Source organism: Scyliorhinus torazame, chromosome 4 (assembly GCF_047496885.1).
Source record: "Scyliorhinus torazame isolate Kashiwa2021f chromosome 4, sScyTor2.1, whole genome shotgun sequence".
In the NCBI taxonomy this organism is placed as follows: Eukaryota; Metazoa; Chordata; class Chondrichthyes; order Carcharhiniformes; family Scyliorhinidae; genus Scyliorhinus; species Scyliorhinus torazame.
In genome coordinates this window covers 140,123,103-140,134,814 of record NC_092710.1, presented here as the reverse complement: position 1 = coordinate 140,134,814, position 11,712 = coordinate 140,123,103, and the positions used below count along the sequence as shown (strand labels likewise).

Sequence of the window (11,712 nt, the reverse complement as noted above, 5' to 3'; positions counted from 1 at the left end):
GTCTGTGTCCCCATCATCATAAATATTCTTAAATGTGCATTCTGGAATCATTACAATTCAAAGAGCACCTAATCTGGTTAGGTAAATATCCTTTGTTATTTTTGCATTTTTTTGGCTTGGTCATTGGTGGAATTGCTTCTTTCCTTGGCAATGAGATTTGGGAGATAACTGGTCAATAACTCCAATTCTTAGATTTCAGCTTCCCACTACCTTTACTGTTCCTATGTTTTCCTTAATCCCTTTTTTCAGAATCATAGAATTTACAGTGGAGAAGGAGGACATTCGGTGCATTGAGTCTGCACCGGCCCTTGGAAAGAGCATCATACTTAATCCCAGGCTTCCACCCTATCCCAGTCACCCAGTAACCCGACCTAACCTTTTGAACACCAAGGGGCAATTTAGTGTGGCCAATCTACCTAACCTGCAAATCTTTGGACTGTGGGAGGAAACCGGAGCACCCGGAGGAAATCCACGCTGACACAGGGAGAAAGTACAAACTCCACACAGACAAGTCACCCGGGGCCAGAATTGAACCTGGGACCCTGGAACTGTGAGGCAGCAGTGCTAACCACTGTGCCACCGTGCTGCCCTCTGTATATTTGTTTACTGTATATTTATTTGAATGGCAAAATGTGTTTATTCATGTTCTCAACAATCTTATATTACATATTTCCCTTGATTTCTTTCCAATTTGTACTAGTAATCTACCCCTTCTTGTTGAATTCCTTGCATATTTGAATGACCTCTCCTTACCCTGATACTACTCCATATATCCTTGCGAAACCATTCAGACTCTGCTGTTTCGCTTCAGTGAAATGAATTTATTTTTATAACATTATTCTCACTGACTTGATGAAGCAGGATCTTTCACTGACTGAACCCTCACTCATGATGTAGCTGCTGTAGTTTTATTGACAGGGAAATCTGAACGGTGTGTTTCTCTTTCAATGACAACACTACAGAGACAGTTATTAATAGAGGATATTACCAATGCAGCTGTGTCCATCCTCCGAAATGATGTAAGGTTCAGAGCAGATACACTTATAACTCCCTTTGATATTCACACAGGTTGCAGAGCTGTGACAAGCAGGCCTTGTTGCATCTTCACATTCATTGATATCTACAGTAAGGAAACAGATCTCGAGTATTATAACTACCTAAAGCACAACACTCATATCTGCTTTCTCAGGTGCTTCAGTGCTATCGCCTGCTGCCTGCTTCCACCATTAATCAGTAGCGTAGAGACTGTCTAGGCTGTGTTTTGTTTTCAACAATGTCCTTTAAAACTTGGTCTGCGCTCCTCATCTAAGATGAAATGTGTGCATGCAGCATGCTGCTGCCTTCATCACCACCTAATCATCTAATCTTAAACATTACTCTGTCATCTTCATCATCTATTAAACCACTCCAGTCAGCCAGTGTAAATAGGCACATTTAAATATCAGTTCAGGCTGTTACTTGGTCAGAGTTTAATGCTCAAAACTGGGAGTAATGAAGAAAATTTGATTTTGTGTGTTTGGTTAATTTGACCAGGACTCGGGACTGAACCTAGGGGCGGAATTCTCCCCCCCGCCACGCTGGGTGGGAGAATCGCCGGGGCGACTCACGAGTCCCACCCCGGCACCCGCACGCGATTCTCCCACCCCCCCAAACCGGCGCGGCGAGAATCACGGCTGGCCGCTGAGAGAATCGCCGCTCGCCGTTTGTAACGGGCAAGCGGCGATTTTCCGGCCGGATGAGCCGAGCGGCCTGCCCAACACAACAGGTTCCCACCGGCGCCGTTCACACCTGGTCGCTGTTGGCGGGAACAGCACGGGAATGCTGGGGGGGGCGGCCTGTGTGGGGGGGGGGGGGGGGGGGAGGGAGGGAGGGAGGCACCAGGGGGAAGACTCAAAAGGGGTCTGGCCCGCGATCGGTGCTCACCGATCGGCGGGCCGGCCTCTCTGAAGGAGGGCCTCCTTTCCTCCGCTGCCCCGCAAAATCCATCCGATATCTTCTTGCGGGGCAGCCGCGGGGAGGACGGCAACCGCATGCGCGTGTTGGCGCCGGTCAACCTGTGCATGCGCGGATGACGTCATTTACGCGGCGCCGTCAAGGCCGGCGCGCCGTCAAGGCGACGCGGCGCTTCTCCTAGCCCCCCAGGGATGGGAGAATAGGGGGCTGGGAGTGGCCTCCGACGCCGGAGTGAAATACTCCGGTTTTCACTCCGGTGCCGGGACTTAGTCTCCCGATGGGAGAATTGCGCCCAGGTTCTCCTGGTTAATATACTTCACTTGCACAATGCTTTTACCCACTGGGCCAAGAGGGAGCAATACTGATTTTTCCATCTAGACTTAACAGAGCACCTCATCTGACCCATATTGCTTCAAAAATCTTAAGTAACATAAGTACAATTCTAAAAGGATGCAGAAGCAGATGGACTTGGGTGGACATGTGCATGAGTCATTAAAGGCGGCAGGAAAGATTGAGAGTGATTAATAAAATGTACAGTATCCTAGGCTTTATTAACAGGGGAATAGCATACAAGCACAAGGGGATTATGTTGAACTTGTATAGGACACTCATTTTCAGTTGGAGTATTGTGTCCAGTTGCGGGTTTCACACTTTAGGAAGGATGTGAAGGTACTGGAGAGGGTGCAGAAATGACTCACAAGAATGGTTCCAAGTATGAGAACTCCGGTTATGATGGGAGATTGAACAAAGTAGGACTGTTCTCCATGAAGACCAGAAAGCTGAGAGGAGACTAAATACAGATATTCAAAATCATAAGGAGTCTGGACAGAAATGATAGGAAAAGAAAACTGTTCCCGCTCGTAAAGGATCAAGAACAAGAGAGCATAGATTTAAAACAAGTGGCAAAAGAAGCAAAAGTAATTTGAGAAGAAAATTATTCTTGCCGTGAGTGGTTAAGGTCTGGAATGCACTGCCTGAGCATGTGATGGGGGGAGGTTCAATCGACGCATTCAAACAGGAATTAGACTGTTATCTGAAAAGGAAGACTGCGCAGGGTGGAATGAAGTTACTGTGAAAAGCCCCTAGTCGCCACATTCCTGCACCTGTTCGGGGAGGCCAGTATGGGAATTGAACCCACGCTGCTGGCCTTGTTCTGCATTACAAGCCAGCTGCTTAGCCCCTGCTTTAAGGCAGAAATAAATCAATTGATGAAGCAGCTGAAAGCAGTTGGTACAAGTACATTTCAGTGAAGAGTTCCAACATTGTCAAACATCTTCTTTGTGTCACGTATCACTCTAAATCTGGAGGATGTCTCCTTTAGACTTCCATTCACTTCTGGTTTTGGTCCTGTGCTCAGCTGAATGCTGCTTTGATGGTGATGATAGTAGTTCTTTCCTCTGGTATTCAGCTCTGAATTCCATACTCAGATCAAAGATGTGATGATGATTGAAACCAAGTCCCTTGACATCTTTAATAACGAGAAATCTATCCATCGTGTCCCAAATTTACTTCCCCCCTCAGCAGGATTTGAACTCATGTTGCCGGAACATTAAGCTGTATTTCTGGATTACTCGTCAGTGGCATTACAACTATGTTACCATTCCTCATCTGATCCACCACATTTCAGCACTATAGTCTGAATGTTATCAGGGTGCATGATCTTTGCTGATTCCAGTGCACTTAATTGCTTCATAAGGCACCAAATAGTTAAACTTAATTGATTGATTCCTGGGGCTGGATTTTCCTGTTGGAGGCAGGAATCGTGAGATGAGACCAGTTCCGTTGTGCGATCACACCTGTGTCTTGAGATTGTCCACAGATGAAAACATCGGGGGGCTCCAGGCTCTAAGAGGCCTAGAGGTGAGCCTGCCACATTGAAGTTCTGTGGAGGCAGTCTGAATCCAGAGCGGACAGGTTAAAAGCCCTGCCTCCATTCTCAAATAGCGTTGGTCTGGTGCTTGTGAAGAAATCAGTGGCTCATCTAGTAGAAGTTTAATCTTCTGACTACTAAAGCCCCTCGCCCAAACCCTTCACCCCTCATCTTCATCCTCTCATCCTCCTTATCTTCACCTACTTCTCACCCTCATCCATTATCCACTCTACGGCAAAACTCAGAAGCCCTATTTCTGGTTTAACACAGTGGGCTAAATAGCTGGCTTGTAATGCAGAACACGACCATCAGCATGGGTTCAATTCCTGTACCAGCCTCTCCGAACAGATGCTGGAATGTGGCTTCTAGGGGCTTTTCACAGTAACTTCATTGAAGCCTACTTGTGACAATATGCTATTATTATTATAACAGTTGGAAGCTATTGAATAGCCCATAAAGCTACCTGAGTCAACAAAAAGATTCTTCAAACCAACTGTGTAAGTAGAGTAAAGCACTTGCAAAATGGTTGGGTGGATGATTGCAGCCAAGAACCCATAAACCTGCCTGAGTAAACAGTTATCTCAACAGATGACTAGATTCTATGCACAAAAGCAATAAGGAAAATATTAAATATTTACATTTGGTTATCATAGTAGGCTATCCTTTTGATCATGTGGAATGTACACTTGATCTGAATGATCAGAGGGTTAGATAGGGTGGACAGTGAGAGCCTTCTCCCGCGGATGGAAATGGCTAGCACGAGGGGACATAGCCTTAAACTGAGGGGTAATAGATATAGGACAGAGGTCAGGGGTAGGTTCTTTACGCAAAGAGTAGTGAGGCCGTGGAATGCCCTACCTGCTACAGTAGTGAACTCGCCAACATTAAGGGCATTTAAAAGTTTATTGGATAAACATATGGATGATAATGGTATAGTGTAAGTTAGATGGCTTTTGTTTCGGTGCAACATCGTGGGCCGAAGGGCCTGTACTGCGCTGTATTGTTCTATGTTCTATGTTCTATGTACCTTTTTATCTATTAGATGAACTTTTCTTTAATACACCTGAAGACATTTCTGCACAAACATAGCAGTGAATGTATTCCAAGGTTGCTCTCTCACCCACCATTGTGAAAGTGTCTGAGAGAGGGGAATGGAACTGAGACATGTGGCCGTCCTGCTGATGGCCATGATTTTCTTCCTGGCCCCGCCTCCTTTTGGGGCCGTGAAGATCCGGTTGCTCGCATTTATAATGGTGGGGACCTGAGGAGGAGGCTATGTGCGAGTGTCCGCTCAGCACTTTCTTTGTGAAGATGCTTGTAAGTGTCTTTTGTTTCAAGTGCAAGGCCTCCATCATAGTTTAGGATGCAAATGTTCCTGAATTAACCCCAGCTCAGATGGTTCCCGGGTGTTAAGAATCTTTGTACAGCAGAACTCATAATATGTTTGTTTTTGACATTGTATGAAAATTGTACATTATTAAGAAGAAAACATGAATTGTAGAAAGCTCATCAAACCAGGGGCTGGTTTAGCACAGGGCTAAAGAGCTGGCTTTTAAAGCAGACCAAGGCAGGCCAGCAGCATGGTTCAATTCCTGTACCAGCCTCCCCGAACAGGCGCCGGAATGTGGCGACTAGGGGCTTTTCACAGTAACTTCATTTGAAGCCTACTTGTGACAATAAGCGATTTTCATTTCATTTCATTTCAAATAATCGGAGAAACACAATGTTGGTCCATGCTATATTTCAGATATCAACATTCAATCATTTCCAGCACCATTTTATACTTTATTGAATAGCAATATTGCAGACTTTGTTCTAGTTGGGCGTAGTTCAATATGTCAATAAAACACATTGTAATTTATTCAAAGTCAAATTGTTTAAGATTTTTAGTTAGTAAAATAGAACCAAAAAGAGCAATAAAAATTAACATGAAATTCTACCAATAAAAAATACCTGATCATGGAAGCCCTAAGGTGCAGATGGAAGTCATTTGGCCCATCAAGTCTGCACAAACCCTCCAAAAGAGCACCCTACCTAAGCCTATACCCCATCCCCGTAACCCCACCTAACCTTTTTGGACACTAAGGGGCAATTTAGCATAGCCAATCCACCTAAACTGCATATCTTTTGACTGTGGGAGGAAACCGGACCACCTGGAGGAAACCCACGCAGACATGGGGAGAATGTGCAAACACCACACAGTCACCCAAGACTAGAATCAAACCCAGTTCCCTGGCACCGTGAGGCAGCAGTGCTAATCACTGTGCCCCCGTACCGTCCTATGCCGCCTTATGGTTTATGGTGAATTCGGACATGGGGTGGAATGGGGTGGGATTCTCCACCCACATTGAGCCTGGCACACATCCCGCTACGCCAGCAAAATAGCAGGAGAGCCCCGAAAAGGAGTTTGCTAGGTGTGAACGAGACTCCCCCCCCCCTTCCCCCCCCCCCCTTCCCCCCCCCCCCCCCCCCCACCCCCCGCCCCATCAGTGCAGCTGAGGTCGTCGGTGATTACTACTGGTCTCCCGGGGCCTGAAAAGGGGTGCGGCATGAGGGGGCGGAGCTCGAAAGGGGTGGGAAATGACAGGGGGCGGGGCATGAAGGAGATGAGGCATGATGGGGGTCATAAAGAGAATGGGGCATCTGGCAACCCCAAAGTGGGATGTCACTCACCTGGGTTGGGGGGGTTACTGCTGGTACTGCCAATTTGTAGGGGGGGGCGTGGTATTGCCAGTGAAAAGGTGGGGGGTCTAAAGGGAGACCCAAAGGGGGAGCCCTGAAGCCAGAGATCCTTGGAGGGTGGGGGGCAGTGGTTAAAGGGCGATCATTCCGACGATGTTCGGGGTTGGCCTTTACTATAAGTTTGAGATTGGAACGCCCTTTTAAAATGTTGACCTGGAGGCACCGCCCCTCTCAGTGCCGGTGCAAAGCTTGCTTCCCCCCAAAAGAATTTCTGTGTGGGTGGATTGCAAACTGAAATGCACCGAACCACCCGGCGGGAATAGCACCTCTTTCCTGCCGGAGACTGAGAGGTCTTCTGGGAGAATTCCACCCCATATCAATGCAATGGAATTGTGCAATGATTGTTTGTTCCACATTGGTGTTTATGTTCAAAACTCTTAATCAATACCTTTGCAGACCGGTGGGTCACTGCTCCATCCCTTGGCACTGCAGATCAACTCCTCTGGTCCAAACAAGTGAAAACCATGATGGCAGATATATGAAATGATGGATAGTCCAGAACTGGTGCATAGCACGACTGCTCCATCTTCTATTGATGGGGGAGGTCCACATAATCCAACTGAAAGCACAGAGATTGGAGATATCGAATACAGCAAGAAAATCCTTCTCGTAATTCTTCTAGCCACATTGATCTTCACTCGCCATTTTTTGTCTGATCTTGTTGTTAATATGTTTAGTTTGACCTTGGTAATTGTAATATTTTCTTCACCTGTCTATAGTTTATGAAATCCACTCACTTTTATTTTAATATCGTCTTGAAATAAGTTCTTTAATAACAGAAATAAAAGTTTTAATTAGCTAATTTGTGGCCTTCATGCTAAATATCAGTGCATCAAATCAAAGTTACAACATTACAATAATAACATGTATTGTACAGGTAGTAAGTGTGATCTCTCACACTCTGAACCACATAAACCAGGAAGGGACTGTGAGTGAAAAAAAATTAATTGGCTGGGGTTTTCCTGACCCCCCGCAGCTGGTTTTCCGGTGGTAGAGGCAACTCGCCATTGGCTACTGGCTGGATCTTTTGGTCATGCTGAAGTCAATGGCTATTTGCTTTGCTCACTGGCCGTGCCATCAGGAAACCCTCTGGGGGGAGTCACATTCCGTGGAGCCAGAAGATCCCGCTGGTGGAAAGGGCCGGAAAATCAAGCTCATTGGTACCTCTCAGAGGAATGGCAAACTCAAGGAGTAAGGTCAGCAAAGGCACATGAAGGGTTAATTGATTATTTATATGCAGTAAATAATGCATGTAGACAAAAAATGCCACCTACATTATTAGGCGTTCATATATCAGAGAAAGCCTTGATGAGCAAAGCCTGATTTGCATACTTAAAGTGGACCTAACTAACTTAATAATAATAATCTTTATTGTCACAAGTTGGCTTACATTAACGCTGTAATGAAGTTACTGTGAAAATCCCCTAGTCGCCACATTCTGGCGTCTGTTCAGGTACACGGAGGGAGAATTCAGAATGTCCGATTCACCTAACAGCATGTCTTTCGGGATTTGTGGGAGGAAACTGGAGCACCCGGAGGAAACTCAAACAGTGTTAACCACTGTGCTACCATGCGGCCCTGAGATTGGACCTGGCATCCCTGCTGCTCACAATGTTAAAGCTGTTCGAGCAGGATGAGAAAGAAAAGGCTAACTCCCATGCTTCAATCTGATGACAGGAGCTAAAATAAATTGGCAATAACATTGCGCAACTGTGACACGGCGTACAGTACCTCAGTGGAGGGTTTTCTAAGGAACGTAGAGTCGGGGACTACCCATAGAGTTTAAAGGCCACAAACATATGGTAGCAGCAGCAGCAGATTCTAGTCAAGGGAATAGTTAAGCCATTTTTGCAGTAGTGACCAGGAATCCTGAATGATACCCTGCTCTCTGGTGTCAGGGTGCAGGACATCATGGACTGGGTAAAAGAATTTGATGACTGGAGAGAGGGCAGCCAGTGCCACGAGACACCAAAGAATTATGACAAAGGTGGAAGTGTGCTTGAGATCCTGCAAAGGGAATTTAAGAAGTTTAAACAGAAGTTTGAAAAGTAAGACCTCAAGTGAGCTATAAACCTCTCTTCGATGGCCATAGAATGCATTGTTAATGTGTGATCTCATTGTACACTACATTTTATTTTAATATTTACCACCGGGTAATTAGCTGGGTTTTGTCTGCCCTTGTGACATATATTACAGCATGGCAGGCAATTTCAGGGCCTGTAACAGCAAGTCAATGTACCTTGTTGTGGACTTTCGTGCCATGCCTGAAGGTTCAATCCAGGAACTTGATTACACGGTACAAAACTTTGTGGGAACTGTTCTAATCGGAAAGCATCCAATGGCACATCAGTGATTGCGGTATTGTCACAAATGACACGGGACAGTGAATGCTGGGCAAGTTCATGCCTTTGAGCTGATGTGAAGACACCAGTGTTTTCCCACCAAAATCTGAGGAGCAGAGGGCAGGCTTCATTACATTATCAGCCGGTGTGTTGAAAACTCAACTCCGAGTAAGACTCAGACAATAAAATACAGGTTAACATCAACAGTTAATTTATTTTACTTGCTGCAAGGGGAGATTGCACCTAATCAAGGGTTAGGGCGAGAATCCGAAGTACGACAGTTCTCCTGGGATATTTATACACTGGAGTAAACAACTAACACATGACTTTGAATCTTTACGCCTAAAAAAACCCTTACTCAGCTTAAAATCCTAAAAGACCTTTATTAAACTTAAAATCGTGACTCCTACTCTGCCAGGACACACTCAAGCTGTATCGACAATGTACCAATACATGCCTATGTGTGTGTGACAATGTGCGGAAACAGATGAATATAGATAAAGAAGTGACACTACAATACTCAGGAAAGGGGATCCTCCAACCAATTCTTGCCCTCTCAGCAGTATTGTGACTACACCATAATTATGGCCAAGTACGCCATCATGCATTTGTTTTACTGAGCCAGAAACCTACATTTCCACAGGTGTTGGGAGTGAATGCAAACCCTTTTTATTTCCCAGAATTGCTAATGATAACAGAAATCACAAGCACCGAACCCGAACATTTGGCTGTCATCTGAATATGAGATTAGTTTTGAAACACCTAGGGCGGGATTCTCCAATAATGGGGCAATGCCCCATGCCCGTGAAAAAGTGCAGGGTGATTCTGCAATTTGCAAGAGGCTAGCAGGGCCCCGGAGTGCTTCTCACAGCTCCGCTATGGGGCCCTGCACTTCCGGTCGGGGGTTCGCGCATGCGCACAGCGGCGGCCTGTGTCGGCCACCCTGTGCGGCATGGCAGACCCACACCGCTGACTGGCACCAAGAAGATTGCCCCCTCCCCCCAAAATCACGCACGCCCACGGATCGGTGGCCCCCGATCAATAGCCTGGCTGTCCTCGAGGCCCTCTCCGGTGAATGATCACGCCGCCCCCCCCCCCCCCACCAGGACGGCCACGGACTGATTCCGCAGCTGTCACGTCGAGCGCCCGTCGGATGGAAGCATGAGAGAACCATGCCGACGGGAACTCGGCCAGCTGCACTAGGAGAATCGCCATGGGGCCTTTTTCAATGGCCCCCGACCAGCGCCGTGTCGACCGCGCACGCCGGTTTGCCGGTGATTCTTCGGGGACCAGAGAATCGCGGGAACGGCATTGGACCTGATCTTGTGTCCGCTGATGCGCCGAGCACGATTTTGGCACGGAGGCTCGGAGAATGCCGCCCCAAGTCTTCCATTACTTTCATAATATGCTAGATAGGAAAGCTGTACATTTTATATTGCAATCATTGTGGCAGGCGTCGAGCAGCACTTCAGGTATGCGAGCTGCACTGATACAAAGAACAAAGAAATGTACAGCACAGGAACAGGCCCTTCGGCCCTCCAAGCCCGTGCCGACCATGCTGCCCGACTAAACTACAATCCTCTACACTTCCTGGGTCCGTATCCCTCTATTCCCATCCTATTCTTGTATTTGTCAAGATGCCCCTTAAATGTTACTATCGTCCCTGCTTCCACCACTTCCTCCGGTAGCGAGTTCCAGCTGTTGTAGTTGTAACTGTTTTACACGGAGGCTTATACCAAGGAAGCAGTAAACACTGACGTGCACTGACACAGAAGATTGAACTACTAGCAAAGGAATAGGAGAAGGGTGATGAACTCTGCAGAGAGCTGTCAGTAGCGGAAGAAAAGATGACCTGAACACATGGTGCAATGCATCATTTTGATAAAACTCCATTGTTGCAAAGTCTCAATGCTGAAATTTGTTGTAAGATCAGCAGAGACCACATCAAAATGCAAGCAGAGCAAGTTGATTGGAGATATGTTCTTAAGCAACATTTCAGTAGAGGACAAGTAAAATCCCTATAAAAGCATAATCCTGAATTAGAATGATTAATACATGGAATGCAATTGCAGGTAAAATAATGGAAGTGAAAACACCTTGTACAACACTGTACACTCTGTACACTTAAAGGTTTCTCTGATGGCTGAACTAATATGGGATGAATCTGTTATTGTATTGTTTCCTGTGGCTAAGAAAAAGAATATATAGTCTAATATAATATATAATACAATACAATATATAGAGAGACTAAAGAATATTTATCTTGTGCATTTCATGCCTCACAGTGTCACAAAGAACTTTACAAGCCCATTAATTGTTTTTCAAATGTAGTCACCTTTTTCATGGGAATATACTTGTTTCTGCATCACACTAAAATTATAAGGAGTGAATCTTCAGTAATGTCACAGGAAATAATAATGGGTTTTTCTGTTCTCTGAAGCATATTTTCCAGATTTTATTTAGTATTTGACTACAGGTGCTGAATAGGTGATTGGAAAAGGCAGACCCTGAAATTGATCCTTGAGCTTCATGACTCTGAGACTTGTGAGCTGACAGTCTTGATGAAGTTTGTTGATTGGGCTCACAGTGAGATTAGGCAGCTTGGCGGCCAGCAGTAGCATTTATCCAAGACCTGGAATGGTGAGGAATAGAAGCTGCTGGGATGGGTGGGAGTGGTTTGTGGGGCAGTGGGGTTAATAAGGTGGAGAGAATTGTGTTGGTGCCAGGAGTCCTTGATTGTCCGCTACCATCATAGTCAGGTAAATTAAAAAATGTTTATTTAACTTTGGTGCAAAATTGGACTCA

The 11,712-nt window shown here is 45.8% G+C and overlaps 1 protein-coding gene across 1 annotated transcript in view; it reads right to left on the bottom strand.

Moving 5' to 3' along the window:
* Positions 1–971: 971 nt before the first annotated feature.
* tpo (thyroid peroxidase) overlaps positions 972–11,712 on the bottom strand; it is a 92,253-nt gene continuing 81,512 nt past the window's right edge. The window contains exons 12-14 of the mRNA XM_072500543.1: positions 8,805–9,013; positions 6,954–7,124; positions 972–1,120 (exon numbers count right to left, since the gene is read on the bottom strand). Of these exons, the coding sequence (XP_072356644.1) occupies positions 972–1,120; positions 6,954–7,124; positions 8,805–9,013 (529 nt within the window). The remainder of the gene's footprint in view (positions 1,121–6,953; positions 7,125–8,804; positions 9,014–11,712) is intronic.